The following is a 23,278-nucleotide window of genomic DNA, read 5'->3' on the forward strand; positions in this document are numbered from 1 at the left end:
ACCCTTCATGTGACGCCCCGTTTTCACAGTGCAAAAACCGAATTTGCCCATTTTCTGCCTGATTTTGTAATTGAGTTCACCTCTGGCCATCCGGTGCATGTAAACCCCTTTTTAGTGGACCAAAACCTACTAATGTTTATCAGCCATGAATCGTGCAACTTCTAACATCTTTGCTTTTGGAAGTTTATCTATGATGCTTAAAGTGTTTTTTCCTCAGAAGCTTTTTGCGGAGATACATATATGAAATGTTCCTTGCATTCAGCCGCCACATCGAAAATAGCAGAAACAAAATGATTTCATGTTTAATGGTTTTACAGAGAGACAGAGACTGGCATCTGGCATATGAGAGCCAATCCTGGTCCTGGAGAGAGAGACATCTGAAATGTGCAGTGTTGTCATAAGAACAAAATATATGTGACCGATGCTGGCAAAATGAGTCGCAATGAGAACATTTTCAAAAAAAAAGTATTGTTCTATTGCTATTCTCTATTAAAAAAACTTCAAAATGATGTATGATTTGTTGGAATCAGACAAAAAAAGACTTGTTTGAAGTTGATAGAGTCAGCAAAGTCAATTTTGAGAAAAATCAAGTTAAAGTTTTCTGAAGGTTTCAAACCAAAATCACATTAACAACCATAACTTAAAATTCCTGGTAATACCATAAAATTTGGCACACACCAAGTCAAACCCAAATATTTCCTAAATATCTACTGGAAAAATATATATATAAACTTGTTTTCCATGATACCACAATTGTTTGATGAACATTAATGAAACAGAAGCCTAAGACCTACTGTAATGCATGGATCTAATATAATGTTACACATCAGATGTTTTTCCCCAACAGTTAACCAAATGTTCACATAAGACATAAAAGATAATGTTTGCGTGAATACTCACCAAGACATGTAATTCTGTGTATGTGTGTATATCGGGTTCGCCCGCTGTCTTTGTGCACGCGCTTCAGATCTGTCAGTTAGCGTGAGTAAGATGAGTACTCCTCTCAGAAAACACACAAATAAAGATACTTTTAGATGTTTAATTGTTATTTGGAGCATTGGGATCATTAGACGAGGGCGTAATGAACTTATTTTTGTGAAAACCTCAAAATCGAAATTTTTCATGTGTTTTGCTTGTAGCTCGAAATTATCCTGTGCGCATTTCCACTCCTTTTGCCAGCACGGGTCACATATGCGTTAAATAAAAATAATGCTAAATACAGCTTCATGACCTGTAAGAATTAGGCTATTTATTTTAAAATATTGGCAGGTCTGGCAAAAACTACATTCTGGACCCTGTGCACTGTGTACAGAAAGTAAAACTGATCATCATAAACATTTTAGGTTTGAACCCGTGGTGCTCAATCCTGCTACCGAACACGTATTTTCCTATCTAAACGTGCTTTAGAAACATTAATCAAACACACCTGAACTAGCGGATCCCTGTGCTGATCTCAGCCTCTTCGTCACGTGCTCTTCCTCTTCAGTTCCCGTCCACGTTCTTCCAGGGGAAAGCGGATCTGTGTGGCAGCCTGTGTTACGAGATCCTGAAGTGTTGCAGTCACCGCTCCAGCTCCACACAGACCGAAGCCGCCGCGCTGCTCTACTTCCTCATGAGGAGGAACTTCGACTTCACCAAGGGCAAGTGCATCGTCCGCTCACACCTGCAGGTAATCTCCAGTCCACTCTATCTCCATAGTCCACTTTACACATTCGGCAACACTTTACTTGAAGGGGTGTTCATAAGACTGACATAACATGTCATGAATATGAAGGAGGGTTTATGCATGTTTATGACAACTGTCATTAAGTGTCATTCGCTCAATTATGACATTTTTAATCCAAATATGACATTGTTTGAGATGTCTTGGTTATGACACCTTGACATTACTAAGACAACACAACCTGTCATAAATATGTCATAAACATGACATAGCAGATTAATTATCAAACTTAAGAAACCACTTAGCTTTATGGGTTACCATTACATTAAACTGTCATGTGGTTGGTTTTGACATTGGCTGTCATGAGGCATTATAACTGTGTCATGAATATTTTTCGTGATCTCAACTACAGTGGAACAAATTTAATTTGTCATTAAAATGTTATAATGGCCTCATGACAGCCAATGTCAAAACCAACCACCTGACAGTTTAATGTAATGTTAACCCATAAAGCTAATTAACCCGCTATGTCATGTTTATGACATATTTATGACAGGTTGTGTTGGCTTAGTATTAATGTCAAGTTGTCATGACAAAGACACTGAGAGGTTATGATGTATTGGTTTAAGTCAAGGTGTCATAACCAAGACATCTCAAACAATGTCATATTTGCATTAAAAATGACATAATTGAGCGAATGACACTTAATGACAGTTGTCATACACATGTCATGTCAGTCTTATGCACACCCCTTCAAGTAAAGTGTTACCAGACATTCTGCTAACTATAAGTAACTTTGCAACTACATGTCAACTAACTCTCATTAGAGTATTAGTAGACTATGGTTATGGTTAGGGTTCGGGTTAGGATAATAAGTTGACTTGTAGTTGCCAAGTTACTTATAGTCAGTATAATGTCTGTTGAGGAGCATCAAAATAAAGTGTTAGCAGATATTAAGCAGACAGTCTATTAATACTCTAATGAGAGTTAGTTGACATGAAGTTGCAAAGTTACTTATAGTCAGTATAATGTCTGTTGAGGAGCATCAAAATAAAGTGTTAGCAGATATTAAGCAGACAGTCTATTAATACTCTAATGAGAGCTAGTTGACATACTTAGAATGTGTAAAGTGGACTATCGGAATAAAGTGTTACCATCTTCTGTTATTTTGGCATGTGGGTGCATTAGTGTAGATATATGATATCTGAGGTGGCTCTCTGGCTGGTTTGGGGATTACGGGAATGTGAGAGACCGATGTGTGTGGTTTCTTCTCCTCCAGGTGATTAAAGCTGTGAGTCAGCTGATCGCGGATGCAGGAATCGGGGGTTCACGCTTCCAGCAGTCTCTGGCCATCATCAACAACTTCGCCAATGGAGACACGCCACTTAAAGTGAGAGTTTCGCAAAAACAACACTTTAAAGCTGCAGTGTGTCATGTCTGCGCCGCCCAACAGAACTGTTCAAACCACAGAATCAAACTATGAGTTTGTTTGTGTCTGCATATTAAGAGCCTTGTTAGCGGCCGATGTAAACTGGCAGCAGATTCGACACTGTACACTTAATCAGCATGAGGAAGAAGACTTGCTCCAAGTTTAGTTTTGTTATGAGCTACAAATGAATTCAGCAGAAAATATGGTTAAAATGCACTGAAAACTTGCAAGTTTAGTATGAAGTGGCAGATTTATAAAGAAGATTAGTCCTCAATTGCTCACTCCTGATAACATTTTAATCATGGCCATTACCAAAGCACATACTCGGGTACGCCACGTGTTCTGTGTAGAGCCGGGTTTGCTGAAGCACTGCTTACACAATTATACTTAAGCAATTTTACGAAGATAAATATAACTTTTCAAAGACCCGAATGTTCATGTTAGGCATTCGTTCTTTTCCATAGAATGTAATCTTGAGCTGTTCTCTGAAAATTACAATAAAATAGCAGCATAAACGTAGTCCACAGTGTTAATGTACTCAGTGTTGGGGACAAGTTTCAGTAGCTTGACAGAAGCTCGCTTGCTTTTAAAACACTGTAGCTTTTCCAGTAGCTGACCACTTTTTCCAGCAAGTTGCGTTGTAGCGAGACCAAAAGCTACACACCGGTTTGGGTTTTGACGAACATGCAATGTATTGAAGCAGCATTTTCTTTTCCAAACTAGATCACAAGCTAAAACTGTGCTTTACTGCCATCCACTGTTTTATCACTCTTCTTGTGGCTTTACGTTTCACTGAGAAGATCAGCTGATGATTACTTAAAGGATGTCGCTTTTGTATGTAATCTTTGCAAACCAAAGATAAAAATCGTCTGCATTAAGACTTTTAGCACTAATTTAAGGACGCAGATACAGGTGTGTAATAGCCCTTTTAAATTGATGTTTTATGGCACTTTAAATGTCTATTTTTGTTTTAATTACGATGATGAATCTGTGTTTCTCATTAATCACACAGATAAATCTGTCTCGCCACAATTTTACATTGGGAGCATCACAATAAAGTGATAGCAGATATTAGTCTGCTAATAGAACTAGTTGACATGTAGTTGCAAAGTTACTTATAGACTGTAACACTTTATTTTGATGGTCCCTTTTGAACAGAGTATTGTATGTCGGCTATCTTTTGGATAGTTTACACAATAAAACAATAGGCTAATCTTTGAAATCACAGTTGTATTGTATTATATTGTGGTTTTAACCCCAACTATTTTACTTAAAACATTCTTTATTAACAATTATTCATTTATTTGTAATATAAAATGTCCTTGTAAAATATATTTAAGTAGTTTCAATGTAGCTAGCTACTTTTTGATAGTAACTTGTAGTGTCGCTAACTACTTTTTCAGAAGGGTGGCTTGACTGTATCTTAACTACTTGAACTCACGAGTAGCTGTTCAAACTACAGTTTCAGAGTAGCTTCCCCAACACTGAATGTAACAAATTCCTGTATATTAATGTTCCCTTTTAGTCTTCTGCATTTGTGTTCAAATATGGCACCTCAAGACTAGTCACTCCAGTGAAGTTTGATGTCACTGAAGAAAATGACCTTGAGGAGCCATATTTAACCCTCATCGTTCCCTCGCACTTTGTAACGCATCTTTCCCTCGCGGGTCAAAATAACCCGAAAAGCCCTAAAATTATACTTTTTTTGTTGTTGTCCAGAACGCTTATTTTATTTCATTTTCATATTTTTTCTATTTGTAATGCAAATTTTTTTTTTTTTTTTTTACCCTTTAAATGACTAGATTTTATCAATAAATAACAAATAAATAGTCATTTAAGCACATTCCTCACACATTCCTTCAAAATAACTCACAATTTCATGCATAACTTTTAATTCAGCTCAAAATATTTTACATTGGGTGTCTTTGCCGACCTCTTGTGGGAAAAAAAGTCCAGCCACTAGATGGGCTTATAGCTCGGTCTAAATGGAGCAAATGAGCTGTTCCTCTGGGTCCTAAAGTCAGTTTCTCTTCAGGATGCATTCAGATACACATGTAGACATTATAAAATAATACTTTGGTAAAGTTATAGCATTTTTAGTTTGAATTTGGAGCATTTTTATGTGTTTCTATGCGTACTGAAGCATTCCTCGCATTCAGTTCATTCCTCAGGGGGTCAAATTGACCCGTGAGGGAAGGATTTGTTACTTTTTCAAATTTCAAACACAAAACTTCTCGAATCCATACATAAAAAAAAAGAAAAAAAAAAAGAAGTGTATTCATGGTCCAAGTGTGACAAAAGTCCTAGGGTCTTGGACCCCCTTTTGATGAACATTTTAAAAAATGATTTTCGGGTCAAAGTGACCCGAGGGAAGGATGAGTAAATGTATTCAAACAAGATTTAGAGCAACTACATAGGACATTTTCAGTCATAGAAGACAAGAACAGCCCAAATACACGACCTAGTATTATAACATTAAACAATAGTTAATTTGCCTTCTTCCAGAACACAACATTCCCGGCTGAGGTGAAGGACCTGACCAAGAGGATACGCACGGTCCTAATGGCAACCTCCCAAATGAAAGAGCATGAGAAGGACCCGGAGATGTTGGTGGACCTGCAGTACAGTCTGGCCAACTCCTACGCCAGCACACCTGAGCTCAGGCGCACCTGGCTGGAGAGCATGGCCAAGATCCATGTCAGAAACGGAGACCTGTCTGAGGTCAAAATCAGAGGATAACCAAGTTTATATGAACTTTAGTATTAGGACTTTTATGTGACATTTTAAAAACTGTGTTCCTTGTCCACTCCAGGCGGCCATGTGCTACATCCACATCTCGGCACTCATAGCAGAGTCTCTGAGGAGGAGAGGTGAGCACCTCAGTACTTTAGTGATGCATGCTTATGTCAATGTGAGAGTTTCTCACTCTCTTTTTTTTTGGTAAACACAGCATAAATAACCTCCCTATTGAGCTTCCTTTTGACATGCTTCTTGATCATTGCTGCTCAGTTGTTGTTGTTTTTTTCAGTGCTGTACTTCATAATGAATGAAAAATGCTCCTATCTGCTTCCTGCCACTTGCTTTATTCCTCATACTGTGAGTTGTTGTGGCCTTGTCATCAGATGCGTTCTCTGTGCTGGTTCTGGCAGTTTGTCTGGCTCTTGCATGTGCATGCTGGCATGAGTGTGAGTTTACACTAGATGCACGCCTTCGTTCTGAGTCTGAGATGGGGCTGGGCAGTATGACTAAAATCCTATTCAAATATGACTAATGGAATATAATGGTAACAGCATATATATAGTTTTTTTTTTTTTAGATGATTCAGTGAATGGAAATTTCACAAATGCTACTTCTTATCATCATTCTTAACAATATAGTCTTGGAACGGACTCTTCTACCCTTGCATACGGTGTACTGTCACACTGCCCAGCCCTAGGTTGCAAGTAAACCTGTGTTAAACCTGATGCCACTCTGCAATCACAGGTTACTGGAAGTCTGAGAAGGGTCGGATCCCGAGTGTGAGCAAAGAGGGAGCCTGTGTAATTAACTGTAGCCCCTTACTAACTCCCCAAGATGGAGAATGTGAGTTCACCTCCGCCTGCCCCGACCTGCAGTATTCTTGACCCCTTCAGGGTCCCGATGTGTCTTACTGTCTACACTAAAACATTTACTTATTATAGAGCTACTTCTGTGCTTCTTCAAGCAGCTTAGTTGACCCTGATCAGTTTTGTTTGTGTAGCACTTTTCACAGTACATATTGTTTCATTGCAGCTTTACAGAAAACAATGCCCCAGTAAGCGAACCAAAGGCAAATGTGGCAAATAACAAATTCCTTAAAATGTTTAGGTAAAATATACTAACTGCAGCAAAGATGCAAAGCTTAGGTTTTGGACAGGGATAAAAATCTTAGTGATACCCACCCAAACCCTAAGCTTTGCATCCTTGCTGCTCAGTTAGTTTGTGTACACTACAAAAATATTTTTCATAATTTGTATCTTGTTTTCTGTGGTATTCTGAGATATTTTTAAATCTACAATACTGTGCAAAGGACTAATATGAAGTTTCCAGATGTTCTTATGAAGCAGTTAATGTGCATATAAGACTTTTGCACAGTATTGTACAAGACTTATTTTCAGAGAAATCTAACAGAAACCTTGCGGCATAAACCTACATTTGCTAGATCGACAGTGTAAATATTGCATTTTATTGTATGGAACACAGACAGCAACATGGTGTCGGCCCAGATCCGGTACATGTGGATTCAGCGCGTACCAGATCTGGGCCGACACCATGTTGCTGTCTGGGAATGTTGCTTCTTAAAGGGATAGACAGTTCACATTGAAATTAATTTTTGGTATGTTTTAGCTTACCTCAAGGGCATCCAAGATAAGATGTAGGTGTCTTTGTTTCCGCAGTAGTTTCAATTTTGATATTTTTAGGTCAAACCGTTCTTGTCTGTCAGTCGCAAAACATCCTTGTTAGTAGTATTTAGTAATGGTAATAGTACTACCAGTGAAGGCACCATACGTCAGCTTGTTTTATTATTATTAAAAGAACTACAGGAAGCAAGTGTATGTAAACAGAGTGCACATTTATCTCATGCTTTTAAAATACAGCGGCTCTTAATAGTTTTCAGACACGTGTTTCCATTAGTGTAACTCTTGAAATGGGCTCGTTGCTCTCAGAAAAGGAATGTGTTAATCAGTTATTATAATCAGGTATATTTGTAAAGGTTATGTTATAGTGTTTTCACTTTTTTTGTAAAGAGGTCTTCCCGAATGTTTGCTTGTGCAAGGTACCCGTCCCCCCTGTAGAAATAATAATGTGAACAACAGTGCACGTGAATGTGAATGAAGTGTCCACGAGCACTCTCTGTTTCCAGCTCACCTAATCACGTTATCATGATTACAAACATCCTTGTAATGTGCCATATTGTGTGATATTATCATAATGCAAAGACTGTTTGTTTACGATTAATAGTAGCACTGATTATTTGAAATGAAGTTATTGTGTGATTTATTAATGTATGATTTAACAGAGAGAGTAAAGCGGATGGATGAATGGATTGATGGATGATTGGATCCCAGACAGCGATATAGTGTCGGCCCAGATGTGGATTCCACGTGTACCAGATGTGGGCCGGATCTGGGCCGACACTATATCGCTGTCTGGGATGTGAAGATGGATAGAATGATGAGTGAATACTGGATGGATGATGGATGGATCCATGCATGAGTGAATACTGTACAGAGGGAGAACTGATTCGAGAATGGATGGAATACAAGGACTAATGGGTTAATGGATGAACTGATGATGGATGGGTAGATTTAAGATGGATGAATTAATAACCTGTGTTTGTGTATTAAACTGCAGCATCATTCAGCATGGGTTGGGCCGCCTTCATGAATATCTCTCCGAATGTTAAAGAAGAGGGAGCGATGAAAGAAGACGCTGGCAATCAGGACACTCCTTACACAGAGGTGCATTCTCACTTTGCACATTTCAGAGGAATCATAGTTTCAAATGTCTCTCACACTCACTGAATAATCTCTCTGTTCGGTAGGACACACTGGTGGAGCAGTTAGAGATGTGCGTGGATTACCTCTGGAAGTCTGAGAGATACGAACTCATTGCAGAGATCAACAAACCTGTTATAGCAGTCTTTGAGAAGAGACGAGATTTCAAGGTACTTGGACTGTTTATTGGTTGACTTTAAAAGCAAATAAACATGAGGGAGCATGCTTATCAACTGTGTGTGTGTGTGTGTGTGTGTGTGTGTGTGTGTGTGTGTGTGTGTGTGTGTGTGTGTGTGTGTGTGTGTGTGTGTGTGTGTGTGTGTGTGTGTGTGTGTGTGTGTGTGTGTGTGTGTGTGTGTGTGTGTGTGTGTGTGTGTGTGTGTGTGTGTGTGTCCAATAGCGGTTATCGGAGCTGTACTATGACATTCACCGCTCATACCTGAAGGTGACAGAGGTTGTGAACTCAGAGAAACGTCTGTTTGGTCGGTACTATCGTGTGGCTTTCTATGGACAGGTAAGACACTCAATCACTCCAAAACTCTTGAAATCATATTTGGGAGAAAAAAAAGTGAAAATGATCCGTTGTTACCTCAACCCACTGGTTCCCAATTCCGATCCTGAAGCCGACCTTTTAATTAGTATTTGTATCATTTTTAATGTGGGAATTTTTCACACCAAAAGCGAAAATTCTTTAAAAAAGTGGCTTTGGAGGAGGCAAACAGAGCCACGCACACTTTGGCAAAACTTTGTTAGATCTGGGACATACAGTGACATGGTGTTTTCGAGGGGGGTTTTTTCACAGCGCGGAATTTTATATGGTGATTGTGAAACACAAAACACATCACTTACATGATTTTATGGTGAAATTAGTCATTTTTCATGTTGATCAGGTCAATTTTGATCAATAACAATGCACTGTGGCTTTAATTCAGCCTCTGCGTGCAGTGTGAATGCTCTAATCTGTTAACATGGACGCCGAAAAAAAGGTCCGGGTTGAATTACTAGTTCTTCCCATGTTTCATCATCGGACTCGCGCTCAGATTGATATGATAAAATTGATGTCATCGTTACTTGTACAGTGTGTACAATCACTGAGCTTTAGGAAGCCTCTGGAGCTGAAGTTCAGTTCTGGTAATGGGCGTTTAACTTCAGACATGCGCTGTAAGTGGTAGACCAATCACAACAGACTGGGCCATCTGACCAATCAGAGCAGAGCAGACCAATCACAACAGACTGGGCCATCTGACCAATCAGAGAAGAGCAGACCAATCACAACAGACTGGGTCATCTGACCAATCAGAGAAGAGCAGACCAATCACAACAGACTGGGCCATCTGACCAATCAGAGCAGAGCAGACCAATCACAACAGACTGGGCCATCTGACCAATCAGAGCAGAGCAGACCAATCACAACAGACTGGGCCATCTGACCAATCAGAGCAGAGCAGACCAATCACAACAGACTGGGCCATCTGACCAATCAGAACAGAGCAGACCAATCACAACAGACTGGGCCATTTGACCAATCAGTGCAGAGTAGACCAATCACAACAGACTGAGCCATCTGACCAATCAGAGCAGAGCAGACCAATCACAACAGACAGGGCCATTTGACCAATCAGAGCAGAGCAGACCAATCACAACAGACTTGGCCATCTGACCAATCAGAGCAGAGCAGACCAATCACAACAAACTGGGCCATCTGACCAATCAGAACAGAGCAGACCAATCACAACAGACTTGGCCATCTGACCAATCAGAGCAGAGCAGACCAATCACAACAGACTGGGCCATTTGACCAATCAGAGCAGAGCAGACCAATCACAACAGACTGAGCCATCTGACCAATCAGAGCAGAGTAGACCAATCACAACAGACTGGGCCACCTGACCAATCAGAGCAGAGCAGACCAATCACAACAGACTGGGCCACCTGACCAATCAGAGCAGAGCAGTTCGTGGAAAGGAGGGATTTAGAGAGACTGATTCATCTAACAAGTCTTTTCAGAATCATTGAAAAATTTTGTGATGTGAAATATATTTTATAGAAAATGAAAGTGTTTTTTTTTTTTTACCTTTGATGCATGTAAACCTGTTGTAGGAGACTCCAAAACAACATTAGGAGACTTTAAAATAGCATAATAGGGGCACTTTAAAATGGTCATAGGGGAGTAATTGAAGCAAATACAAAATGACATGGAACATCATAGAAAATGTAATTCAAATAATGAGTATGAGTACACTTAAGTAGTCAAGTTTTATTAATCCAAGTATTTGAAGGCAAATAAATATTTACTGTCCATACAAGGAACCAAAATTATTTCCCCCAGCGCTTATCTCAGAAATCAATGTATTTAAACACTTCTCTATTCTCTCCTATGTGTGTTGTATATATCAGGCAGTGGTAAGTTTTCTCATCTTTGGTTCATTTAAGTTGTTCTGCACTCAGCCCTTTTACGGTTTAATACTCATAATCTCCCTACATGCTAATCATGTGTGTGGCATATGTCACACGCGGTTTGATAAAACATGTACCACACTTCTCCTGGAAATGAATCCTGACCTCTAATCCTGAGCATTTATGTGCACACTGTGAGTGCTTCAGGTAAATGCAGTTGTGTTTCAGACAGAGACATCTAAATGTGCCGTTAACCTTCATTAAAAGTTGAACTCATTGTGCTTTGTCCAACACTGCTGTCGTTTTAACAGCGTGTCGTGTGAACTTTAACACCGATCTCTAATCCTGCCCCGCGATCTCTAGGTCATGTGTAATGTTGTGTTCGACAGGGCTTCTTTGAGGAGGAGGAGAGCAAGGAGTTTATCTACAAGGAGCCGAAGCTCACAGGACTGTCGGAGATTTCTCAAAGACTCCTCAAACTCTACTCTGACAAGTTTGGAGCTGATAATGTCAAGATGATCCAAGACTCCAACAAGGTGTGTCCTGCTGGATCCCCCATACCCCTTTCCCTTTCTCTGACCTTCTTCCTCTCCATCAATAATATATCTTGTCTGAAGCATTGTAAACCCTAACGCTCGAAATCATTAATTGGTTTGAGTAGGGCCGAACTTAAATTATTCAAATTAGTTCAATCAAATTAACTTTTATGAGTATTTAGAACTTTCTTTTTCTTTTGAGTTCACACAACTGACACATTTTAAGTTGAATTGTTTCATTGTTTTGAGTTCTATGAACTTGTTTCTTTTAATTTAGAGAAACTTAAATTTAACCGAAACTGGGCTGGGATTTCTATTTCCCAGCATGCTTTGCCTTAAAAGGGAGAGTAAATGCTAAAATTAAGTGTTTTGTGCCAGATTAATGTTAAGTGGGAGATTTAGTAGTGTTTAATGCTCCCTTTTGTTTTGCTAGTTTAGAAAAGTTTCTGGTATTTTGTTTTTTTGGAGGGGGGGGGGGGGGGGGTTACCGTCATGGTGACAAGTGGAGCATGAGCTTGGTTTGAGAACAGTATATGTTAAATGTTTTCAATTGCTGTACTCATTCATCAAGTGCTATGCTATGCTAATGCTATCAAAGCATTGGGTCACCAATTAGCAAAGTAGCATCTTTTAAATTAGCTGGTTAAAGATAGCCAAGTTTCCAGTACTAAAAATATTGAAGTTGAAGATTACATGATAATTTTAAGTTGTGTGTGAATAAGATTACTCAAATATTTCAAGTTAAGAGCAATTAAAATGTATGATTACAAAATAGAAATCGGCAAGTTCTGCTAACTTAAACGTTTAATTTCTTACCTTAAAAATGTGATGTAACCGATTACCTCAAATTATTTGAGTTTTGCCAACTTATTTGAATTTATTTGAATTTATTTATTCGAGGATAGCCTCTTGAGATGCAACATCTCATTTTCAAGAGGGTCCTAAAATTATTCAGGTTTACAGCGTAGGAAATCTCTTTTATAGTAACTAGGATGAGCATTTTTTTTAAGTTCAGGTGTGTTTCTCACAGGTGAATCCTAAAGACCTGGACCCCAGATTTGCCTACATTCAAGTGACCTATGTAGTGCCTTATTTCACTGAAAAGGAGCAGCTGGAGAAGAAGACCGACTTCGAGCACCATCACAACATCAGTCGCTTTGTCTTTGAGACGCCCTTCACTCTTTCTGGAAAAAAACATGGAGACGTGGAGGAACAGTGCAAAAGAAAAACCATCCTGACCAGTGAGGCACTTAAAATCAACCTCAAAATAAGAACATAAGTCTTGTTTTCTGAAAAACTGATCAAAATTAAGTGAGTTTTTGCCAATTGGGTCAGAAAAATCTACTTGTTTTGCCCCAATGGCAGATATTTGTCTTGTTTTAAGCATTATCCTCCTTTTTTTTCTTTTTTCTCAGAAAGTAGAAAGTTTTTTTTCATCTTAAGTAATTGTGATTCTCCAGTAAATGTGTCTTGATTTACTAAAACAATATATTATTTGTACTGGAAAACAAGACAAAAATACTGAGTAAGAAAATATTTTTTTTGCAGTGTGTGCAATCTGTATTTAATAGAATATAGAAAGACTTCCCGATACTTTCTTTTCCAGTACAGTATGATAGATTTGTATTTTTTTTTTTGGACAGAATTAGACAACAAAACACTTTTCCCTTGAAAAAGTAAAGTAAGGGATTAGTCTTATTTTTTCTGTACACTTTAATTACAGTTCCCTTTCGTCCTGGGAACTCCAGCGTGTCGTTGGGGAGTTCCCTGACGAATTGGGATCACGCTAGGGAGACCAATTGCCTTCGAGTGAATTAAAACGAGCCAATGAAAATTGGCATGCAAGGTTTGCATTCCGCGACCCGCCTACCAACGCGGGTATAAAGGGCGGAAGTAAACATTGCGCAATGCTTTTAGCTTCGGAGCCGTCCGATTGTGTCCTCTCTGAGTGAGTGAGCTTTAAGAAATGTATCTTTCTTACAACTACGAGTCTGCTGTTTCGGGAGGGGATCTCTCTGTGTTGGTGAGAGGGCGTTTCAGCGACCGCGCGGTTTCCTGTCTGCCGGCTGCGTCTATATGCTGTTAATTCAAAAAGCTGTTTTCACAGCTGGTAAACGGTTGAGTGCACACAGCGGGCTTGCAGTTTCCCCGCTGTGTTGCCGCGTTGGGTCCCTGTGTGCTTCAGCACGATAGAGAGAGTACTTTCTTCCTGAAAGAGCAACACGAGTGAAGATCGCGTCCTTTTCAGGATGACGTTTCACTTGTGTGTTTCTGGATGCGATCGTTTCCTGTCCTTATTTGACGGCCACGTTCATTGTTTCACATGCCTAATCAGTGTGTGAGACTATGTTCGTGGGTGGTTCGTGTTCTCTTAGGAGTGCATGACCACGTCGGCACGTTGTTCGCCTCCCCTTTCACGTAAAGATTGGAGCAGCTCAGTGTGCCGTCGAGCGCCGGCTGACAGCGTGGGTTGTCATGGCAACCCAGCGCGCGTCATTCGGCGCTCAAGATGCGTGGTCAAGATCAAGACTCACGTGCCTCTATGAGGTGAGTGCCTTTGCTTATTTCCCGATCCAGTTTCTCTTCTGGTGCACCAGAGGAGGGCTGCTTTGGCGAATAACATTGGTGATCTGAGGGTTTCAGTGAGCACGAACCACTCACTCCTCTAGCGCATCGCAAACATGCTGAGATTGTGTTCGTGGGTGGTTTATGCTTTCTTATGAGAGCATGACCACGTCGGCACGTTGTTCGCCTGCCTGAGGGCTTGAGCGTCCAGCGATGGCCACGAAGCGATGGCCACGTTCACTATCTTGCATGCCTGGTTGACGGCCACGATCACGGTTTCACATGCCTAATCAGTGTGTTGAGACTGCGTTCGTGGGTGGTTCATGTTCTCTTAGGAGTGCATGACCACGTCGGCACGTTGTTCGCCTCCCCTTTCTCGTAAAGGTTGGAGCAGCTCAGCGTGCCGTGTGCCGTCGAGGTTTTCGAATGGGTTTCTGGTCCTTCTCATGAGGGACCAGGCATTTCATTCGGGGCCCCAGGGAGGACAGATGTCGATCGCTACATCGGAGAGAGGGCGGTTATACCCTGAAAATGATGCTAAGTTCGTACTATAATGGTGTGTTCTCATGCTGAAGATTCAGACTTAACGGCCACACTTTCCTGGGCTGTTCCAAAGCGCCTGGATGTGTGTGAAGAATTTTGGCAGTATGGAAGCATTTTGGTGCCAATATGGCAAGCCAAACATGCCTAAATCTGCAGAAGTTTTTCCTCTCTCACTACCACTGCACGTGCGTAGTTCTAACTCGGGGTTGAGCTGTGCTTAGTGACTGACCGTGATTAGTCACAGCGCTGGCCCTCGGTTAGACGATGTCCACACTGGTGGTCCAGAAGCACTTCAAAACCAGCCCGCTCGGAGTTTGTTTTCCCCCAGCAAAGGGAAGGGAAACAACCCTGAGAGGAGCGACCCAGAGTATGTGACGTTCTGCTCTTTGGGAGTGCGTGTCATTACCACTCCTTCCCCCGGGGGAGGGCCGGGTGGAGAATTTCGTTTCTGTTCCGCCGCTGGTTATCCTGTAATCAGCGGTACCCAAAGTTTGAGCAGTCCACTTCCTCTGAGTCGTTCACGGGCCCCAGCGCTCAGATGGCAGTGAGGCCTGCGGCCTTGTCACTCTCGTCTCTCGCTGGGTGAGGGGAAACCAGGACTCGATGCCCCCGGGCCTCGTTCCTCGTTTCCCCTCACGGTCGAGACTGGCAGTATAATAAGACTAGTTTCCTCCGTCCGAGAGGGTCAGAATTGGCAGTGTGTGCGGCCCCCGAGCTGCACCACTCCCGTTCCCCTCTCCCCAGCTTGCAGATAGCAGTGACGCAGCCTCGGCTGCGTCACTCCGGTCTGCAGCTGGGCCCGGAGGCGCAGAGACCAGGACACGAGGAGTCAGGGCCTCGTTCTTCGTCTCTCCCCCTCCCTTCGCCACAGGGCAGCAGAAAGCCTACGAGCTCTCTCTGCCGTCTGCCCCACGGTGGACCGCCCAGACCCCGCTTCCAGTGGCTACATTGCCACTGGAGCCAGGTGCCGGCCTTCCACCTCGCTGCCCCTCCGCGGGTACGCCGGTGGTTCGGGTGGGCTTATTGGGTCGGTACCTGGAAGCCTGGCTAGCGCTTCCGGGTCTGTCCCGATGGCTCGTCCGCACCATTCGGTTCGGCTATGCAATTCAGTTTGCACGCCGGCCTCCCAGGTTCAGGGGCATCCACTTCACCCGTGTGCGGTCAGTGGATGCCCCTGTCCTGCGGAAAGAGATCGATGTCCTGCTGGCGAAGGACGCGATCGAGCCGGTCCCTCCTGCCGAGATGAGGTCCGGGTTTTACAGCCCCTACTTCATTGTACCCAAGAAAGGCGGTGGGTTACGACCAATCCTGGACCTGCGAGTTTTGAATCGGGCCCTGCACAAACTCCCGTTCAAAATGCTCATGCAGAAGTGCATTTTCGAATGGGGCTTCAGGTCAACTGGGACAAGAGCAAACTCTGCCTCATGCAGAGGATCTCTTATCTCGGTATCGAGTTGGACTCGGTCGCCCAGACTGCGCGCCTCACGGAGGAGCGCGTCCAGTCAGTGCTCACCTGCCTCAGGTCTTTTCGAGGCAGGACAGCGGTTCCACTGAAACAATTTCAGAGGCTCCTGGGGCATATGGCAGCCGCAGTAATGATGCTCGGCCTGTTACATATGAGACCGCTCCAGCACTGGCTTCACGATCGAGTCCCGAGGTGGGCGTGGCAGAGCGGCACGTTCCGGGTGAAATTAACCCCGCACTGTCGCCAAACCTTCTCCCCGTGGTCGGATCCTGCATTTCTACGGGCCGGAGTGCCCCTAGTCCAGGTTTCCAGGCATGCTGTGGTTTTCACAGATGCCTCTGCCATGGGGTGGGGGGCCACGTACAAATGGCATGCAGTCTCGGGTCTGTGGACGGGGCCCCAGCTGCATTGGCATATCAACTGCCTAGAGTTGCAAGCAGTACGCTTGGCTTTGTGCCGCCTCAAGGGGCTTCTCAAAGACAAGCACGTACTGGTCCGTACGGACAGCACTGCGACTGTTGCGTACACCAACCGACAAGGTGGTCTATGCTCCCGTCGCATGTCGCGACTCGCCTCCCACCTCCTCCTATGGAGTCAGAAGCATCTGAGGTCGCTTCGCGCCACTCATGTTCCAGGGGAGCTCAACCGTGTGGCAGACGAGCTTTCACGGTTGCCTCCCCTGCCAGGAGAATGGCGACTCCATCCCCAGGCGGTTCAGCTGATCTGGAGTGTTTTCGGAGTCGCACAGGTAGACCTGTTTGCCTCTCCGGACACGACCCATTGCCAGTGGTTTTACTCCCTGTCCGAGGGGACCCTCGGCACGGACGCCCTGGCTCACAGCTGGCCCCGGGGCCTGCGCAAGTATGCGTTTCCCCCAGTGAGCCTTCTTGCACAGACACTGTGCAAGGTCAGGGAGGACGAGGAGCAGGTCCTGTTAGTGGCGCCGTATTGGCCCACCAGGACTTGGTTCACGGAACTCATGCTCCTCACGACAGCCCCTCCTTGGCCGATTCCTCTTGAGGAAGGACCTCCTTTCTCAGAGACGGGGCACTCTATGGCACCCGCGTCCAGACCTCTGGAAACTCCATGTCTGGTCCCTGGACGGGACGCGGAGGTTCTAGGTGATCTACCACAGGCAGTGGTAAACACCATCACTTCTGCTAGAGCCCCCTCTACGAGGCGCCTCTATGCGTTGAAGTGGATCCTATTCGTCGAATGGTGTTCCTCCCACCAGGAGGACCCCCGAACTTGCCCGATCAGAGTCGTGCTTTCCTTCCTACAAGATGGGTTGGAGCGAAGGCTGTCTCCCTCCACCCTCAAAGTGTATGTTGCCGCAATAGCCGCACATCACGATGTAGTAGAAGGTAAGTCCGTGGGGAAGCACGACCTGATCATCAGATTCCTCAAGGGTGCTAGGAGGTTAAATCCACCTCGTGTTTTGCACTCTGTACCCTCTTGGGACCTAGCTCTGGTACTGAGAGCTCTTCAAAGTCCTCCCTTTGAGCCTTTGCTGACAGTAGAGCTGAATATCCTGTCCATTAAGACAGCGCTCCTGTTGGCATTGGCCTCTTTTAAGAGGGTCGGGGATCTGCAGGCTTTTTCGGTCGACGAATCGTGCCTAGAGTTCGGGCCGGGCCTTTCTCGCGTGATACTGAGACCCCGGCCCGGATATGTGCCCAAGGTTCCTACCACTCCCTTCGTGGATCAGGTAGTGAACCTGCAAGCGCTGCCCCAGGAGGAGGCAGACCCAGCCCTAGCTTTTCTCTGTCCAGTCCGCGCCTGCGGGTTTACACTACAGAACGCAAAGCTTCAGGACCTCAGATCAGCTCTTTGTCTGTTACGGAGGCCAGCAGAAGGGGAAGGCCGTCTCCAAGCAGAGGTTAGCTCACTGGTTAGTGGATGCTATCACCCAAGCGTATGAAGCTACGGGTGAGCCTTGTCCTCCCAGGTTGCGTGCTCACTCTACGAGAGGTGTTGCTACCTCCTGGGCGTTGGCTCAAGGCGCCTCGCTGACAGACATTTGTAGAGCTGCGGGCTGGGCGACACTGAACACGTTCGCTAGATTATATAGCCTACGTGTGGAACCTGTTTCCTCCCGAGTACTCGCTACGGCCAGTGGGTAGAGGGAATAGGTTGTGTCGGCTTGCTACGCCACTCCGTGCCTCAGACGGTTACGTGCGTCTTTCGCTCCGTTGGCGCCCTACGTTGGTTAGCCTCGTGAGTTCCTCCATCACCCCTTCGGTGCCAGGCGTGGCGGACCGCCGGCGCCAGGTCTACTACCTCTAAGGGAGTTGTTGTGTAGACTGGGTGTTATGTCCAGTGGTCTCTTCGGTGACCCATTATGCCACGTGCAGTCCAGCCGTGTCTTCCCCTTGACAGACTCGTTCTGTCGTCCCTGTTGAGTACGCTCCCACTCCCCTTGGAGGGGACTACCTCAGGGACTGCCATATGTTTCACTATCCCCCTGGGCTAGTACATATGTGTATTCCAGGCCTTCTTCAGGCATCTGGCTTCCGCAGCGTTCCCTTCCCCCTTTTACGGGTTGGGCACGCTTTCCCAGTGTTATCCAATCCACTGTGTGGGTCTTGCGGAACAGCAGTGTGACTCCCTTGCTTGCTCCCGTAATTTGTGAAACTGCTTAGGGTAGCTTAGCTGGGCGCTGGAAGGGGCCAGCACCATGGCGTTTTGTTAGGGATCCCAATTCGTCAGGGAACTCCCCGACGACACGGAGTTCCCAGGACGAAAGGGAACGTCTCGGTTACATATGTAACCCTCGTTCCCTGAGTACAGGGAACGGAGACGTGTCGTCCCTTCGCCATGTTGCTGTACCTTCGCGGAGGACTGGACACCGTTCGGCTCCTCAGCGAAAAGCATTGCGCAATGTTTACTTCCGCCCTTTATACCCGCGTTGGTAGGCGGGTCGCGGAATGCAAACCTTGCATGCCAATTTTCATTGGCTCGTTTTAATTCACTCGAAGGCAATTGGTCTCCCTAGCGTGATCCCAATTCGTCAGGGAACTCCCCGACGACACGTCTCCGTTCCCTGTACTCAGGGAACGAGGGTTACATACGTAACCGAGACGTTACTTCTGGTGTAATTGCAATAAATGCTGTATAGACTACAGAATAATTCTTTATAAAACAACAGTGGATTTAAAATGTATGTTTCAATGTAAGCCTCTCCCTTTAAATACTTTGGTCAGTTCAAGAATAATGCAATTTGATAGGATTAATTTGACAGAATCAAAAGAGCAGTTTCACGTCTATCCTTGTGTCCTTCAACGGGTCGAGGTTGATATGGGAATGAGAGTAATTACCTCTCCACTGTCTGTGTGTCCTGCAGCCAGTTCCAGTTTGCCCTTCCTGAAGAAGCGCATCGAGGTGGTGGAGCAGCAGAGCACAGAGATGAACCCTATCGAGGTGGCGATCGAAGAGATGAGCCGGAAGGTGTCTGAACTCAAACAGCTGTGCAACATGGAGGAGGTGGACATGATCCGCCTGCAGCTCAAACTACAGGGCAGTGTCAGTGTTAAGGTGAACTACTGCGCGACACACGGCAGATCAATATATATCCCCAATTACTCCTCAGTCATATCGCATCATCATAAACGCATGTCAGGTGGTTTTGTCTCCACAATGTGCATTTGAAATTGTTTAATGCACATCTCGCCATTTCTGATTTCTTACGTTAAAGGGATAGTTCACCCAAAAATGAAAGTCCTGTCATCATTTACTCACCCTCAAGTTGTTCTAAACCTGTATGAGTTTCTTTCTTTCGTTGGACACAAAACAAGACATTTTTGAAGAATGTTGGTAACCAACAGTTGACGAAATCCATCGACTTCTATAGTATTTTTTTCTACTATGGAAGTCAATGGGGTCCATCAACTGTTTGGTTACTCACATTCGTCAAAAAAAATCTTTTCTGTTCAGCAGAAGAAAAAAATCATACCGGTTTAGAACAACTTGAGGGAGAGTAAATGCTGACCTGATTTTCATTTTTGGGTGAACTATCTCTTTAATGACACTGGTATTAGCTATTCTATACTAAGACTGTAAAATAAGAATGTATTTCATGAAGTTTTTGTGTTTTTTAGGTGAATGCAGGGCCCATGGCCTACGCCCGAGCCTTCCTTGAGGAGAAGAATGCCAAGAAATACCCAGACAACCAAGTCAAGCTCCTGAAAGAGATCTTCAGGTACTTCTATATTCATTGTTCCGCCCCGTCAAAGATTTATAAAAACAGTGAACTTCCTTCGCTCCGGCACAAATCTAGATATGCTGTGCTCTCTTATGAAGAGTGCAAATCTCTCTGTGTGCTTGCTTGTGCTTTTATTAAGTGACTTACAATAACACTAGGAAATAATGATATAGGTTTAAATGAGCACAGAGGTGTGGTTTGTTTGGAGCGGTGACTGTGATTGGCTGTTTCTCGTCGCTCAGGCAGTTTGCGGACGCATGTGGGCAGGCCCTGAAAGTGAACGAGCGTCTCATAAAAGAAGATCAGCTGGAGTATCAGGAGGAGATGAAAGCTCACTATAAAGACATGCTGACCGAGCTCTCCGCCATCATGAATGAGCAGGTCAGCGCACACACACACACAGTGCTCCTCAACATTAAACGCTAGAATGAGACGGAAAAGGATGGTTAAGTTGTAAATGTTTCTGCCCCCGCACTTCATTTTGGACAAATACTTTTACAAATCTTTATATTAACTGGCTTATAAACTGAGATGTTTCAGCGACATTTGCCTTTAAAGATTACATGCATCAGATATACATTAGCTTTGTTATGTAATTGTTTACTGTACTCAAGCATATAAATACCATATGTTTGCAGATATTTAGGAAACATGCTAAGTTCACACACACTTGTTTCTCCGAAAAACAATGCAACAGCCGGTTAATGTGCGTTCATGTCTTGTTTTGTTTTGGTCTGTGATTTCGACCACTGCCGACACTTAAAACTTGATATTTAGATCATTTTTCCCGTTCTTCGCTTGTAAGCATGTTGATTGCATGTTTTTTTTCTGCCTTTCAAAGATTCAGTTCACAAGACAACCAGGACCCGAACGACACAATGCCGTCTGAGCTGCTAGTGAGCTTCGGAAACTGCTTTCAGACGGTTTTCTCCAAAATGGCTGCCGGGTTTTTCTGACTAGAGGGATTAACAGAGTTCGTGATTTTAATGAAATAGAAAAGACTAAAAGGAAAAGCATTCTAGTATTGTGGATGAAGCATATGACTGTGTTTTTTTGCATTGCACACACACACTCCTGCATAAACTCACCAATACCATCTCAACAAGTACATGCATAGCATCAAATATGCCTTTTTATTCTAGAACCTGCTTTTAGAAAACAGTGACCTTAATTAACTAAGCAAATCTCGTGTTCAAAATATTTTATAGGGCTTTCACTTCATAGCTTTCTGATGTAATTTTTTCACTGATATCTGAATACTGTTAGGAGTACGATTGTCATGTTTCATTCTCTGTATTCCACATAATCGTGACGCACACATCTCTAGTCCCTGAGTGAATGTAAAACCCCTCTAACATTCCCAGCTCACTCATTTTACAAACGCAAATGTGCCATTTTATACGTTTTTTTATGATTGATAATGTTTTACTGTTACTTTGTGTACTGTTGTAAATTGTAAATAAGAATAATTAAAATGTAAAATGTTTTTTTATATATTAAAATATGATTGTTTGTGTCCATTTTTAATGCATGACACTGATTGAATAAAATGTCCAAAACTGAAAAATCAAACTAACGAGATAAAATACAAATACAAAAAGGCACAAAAAAAAAATGCATTGGCAGGTTTGGTTGACGTCTGCTCACTTTGCGCACCGAATTAACATTATTTGTGGAAACAATAATACTATTCTAACATTTATGGTAAGATAAAAAAAAAAAAAAAGAGAAACGACTTTTATTCATCAAGAATGCATTAAATTCATCAAAAGTGACAGTGAAGACATTTATAATGTTACAAAAGATTTATATGTATATATACACACTCACCTAAAGGATTATTAGGAACACCATACAAATACTGTGTTTGACCCCCTTTCGCCTTCAGAACTGCCTTAATTCTACGTGGCATTGATTCAACAAGGTGCTGAAAGCATTCTTTAGAAATGTTGGCCCATATTGATAGGATAGCATCTTGCAGTTGATGGAGATTTGTGGGATGCACATCCAGGGCACGAAGCTCCCGTTCCACCACATCCCAAAGATACTCTATTGGGTTGAGATCTGGTGACTGTGGGGGCCATTTTAGTACAGTGAACTCATTGTCATGTTCAAGAAACCAATTTGAAATGATTCGAGCTTTGTGACATGGTGCATTATCCTGCTGGAAGTAGCCATCAGAGGATGGGTACATGGTGGCCATAAAGGGATGGACATGGTCAGAAACAATGCTCAGGTAGGCCGTGGCATTTAAACGATGCCCAATTGGCACTAAGGGGCCTAAAGTGTGCCAAGAAAACATCCCCCACACCATTACACCACCACCATCAGCCTGCACAGTGGTAACAAGGCATGATGGATCCATGTTCTCATTCGGTTTACGCCAAATTCTGACTCTGACATCTGAATGTCTCAACAGAAATCGAGACTCATCAGACCAGGCAACATTTTTCCAGTTTCAACTGTCCAATTTTGGTGAGCTCTTGCAAATTGTAGCCTCTTTTTCCTATTTGTAGTGGAGATGAGTGGTACCCGGTGGGGTCTTCTGCTGTTGTAGCCCATCCGCCTCAAGGTTGTGTGTGTTGTGGCTTCACAAATGCTTTGCTGCATACCTCGGTTGTAACGAGTGGTTATTTCAGTCAAAGTTGCTCTTCTATCAGCTTGAATCAGTCGGCCCATTCTCCTCTGACCTCTAGCATCAACAAGGCATTTTAGCCCACAGGACTGCCGCATACTGGATGTTTTTCCATTTTCACACCATTCTTTGTAAACCCTAGAAATGGTTGTGCGTGAAAATCCCAGTAACTGAGCAGATTGTGAAATACTCAGACCGCCCCGTCTGGCACCAACAACCATGCCACGCTCAAAATTGCTTAAATCACCTTTCTTTCCCATTCTGACATTCAGTTTGGAGTTCAGGAGATTGTCTTGACCAGGACCACACCCCTAAATGCATTGAAGCA

The 23,278-nt window shown here is 43.5% G+C and overlaps 1 protein-coding gene across 5 annotated transcripts in view; it reads left to right on the forward strand.

Annotated features, from left to right (window-relative positions):
- The window catches only part of dock10 (dedicator of cytokinesis 10), a 141,282-nt gene extending 119,465 nt beyond the window's left edge, over positions 1 to 21,817 (forward strand). For 4 of the 5 annotated variants that reach the window (XM_056270746.1, XM_056270736.1, XM_056270773.1 and 1 more), the window contains 14 exons: positions 1,487 to 1,669; positions 2,943 to 3,053; positions 5,598 to 5,813; positions 5,905 to 5,962; positions 6,576 to 6,674; positions 8,466 to 8,572; positions 8,656 to 8,778; positions 9,009 to 9,122; positions 11,395 to 11,541; positions 12,572 to 12,782; positions 19,458 to 19,648; positions 20,212 to 20,312; positions 20,558 to 20,696; positions 21,157 to 21,817. In XM_056270746.1, coding sequence (XP_056126721.1) covers positions 1,487 to 1,669; positions 2,943 to 3,053; positions 5,598 to 5,813; positions 5,905 to 5,962; positions 6,576 to 6,674; positions 8,466 to 8,572; positions 8,656 to 8,778; positions 9,009 to 9,122; positions 11,395 to 11,541; positions 12,572 to 12,782; positions 19,458 to 19,648; positions 20,212 to 20,312; positions 20,558 to 20,696; positions 21,157 to 21,204 — 1,848 coding nt within the window. In that variant the 3' untranslated portion in view covers positions 21,205 to 21,817. The remainder of the gene's footprint in view (positions 1 to 1,486; positions 1,670 to 2,942; positions 3,054 to 5,597; positions 5,814 to 5,904; positions 5,963 to 6,575; positions 6,675 to 8,465; positions 8,573 to 8,655; positions 8,779 to 9,008; positions 9,123 to 11,394; positions 11,542 to 12,571; positions 12,783 to 19,457; positions 19,649 to 20,211; positions 20,313 to 20,557; positions 20,697 to 21,156) is intronic. The other variant, XM_056270764.1, reaches the window with a different exon arrangement.
- The last annotated feature ends 1,461 nt before the right edge of the window (positions 21,818 to 23,278 follow it).

The sequence above is a fragment of the Rhinichthys klamathensis genome, unplaced genomic scaffold (assembly GCF_029890125.1).
Source record: "Rhinichthys klamathensis goyatoka isolate OS25496 unplaced genomic scaffold, OSU_Roscu_1.1 h1tg000014l_1, whole genome shotgun sequence".
NCBI classification, from domain to species: domain Eukaryota; kingdom Metazoa; phylum Chordata; class Actinopteri; order Cypriniformes; family Leuciscidae; genus Rhinichthys; species Rhinichthys klamathensis.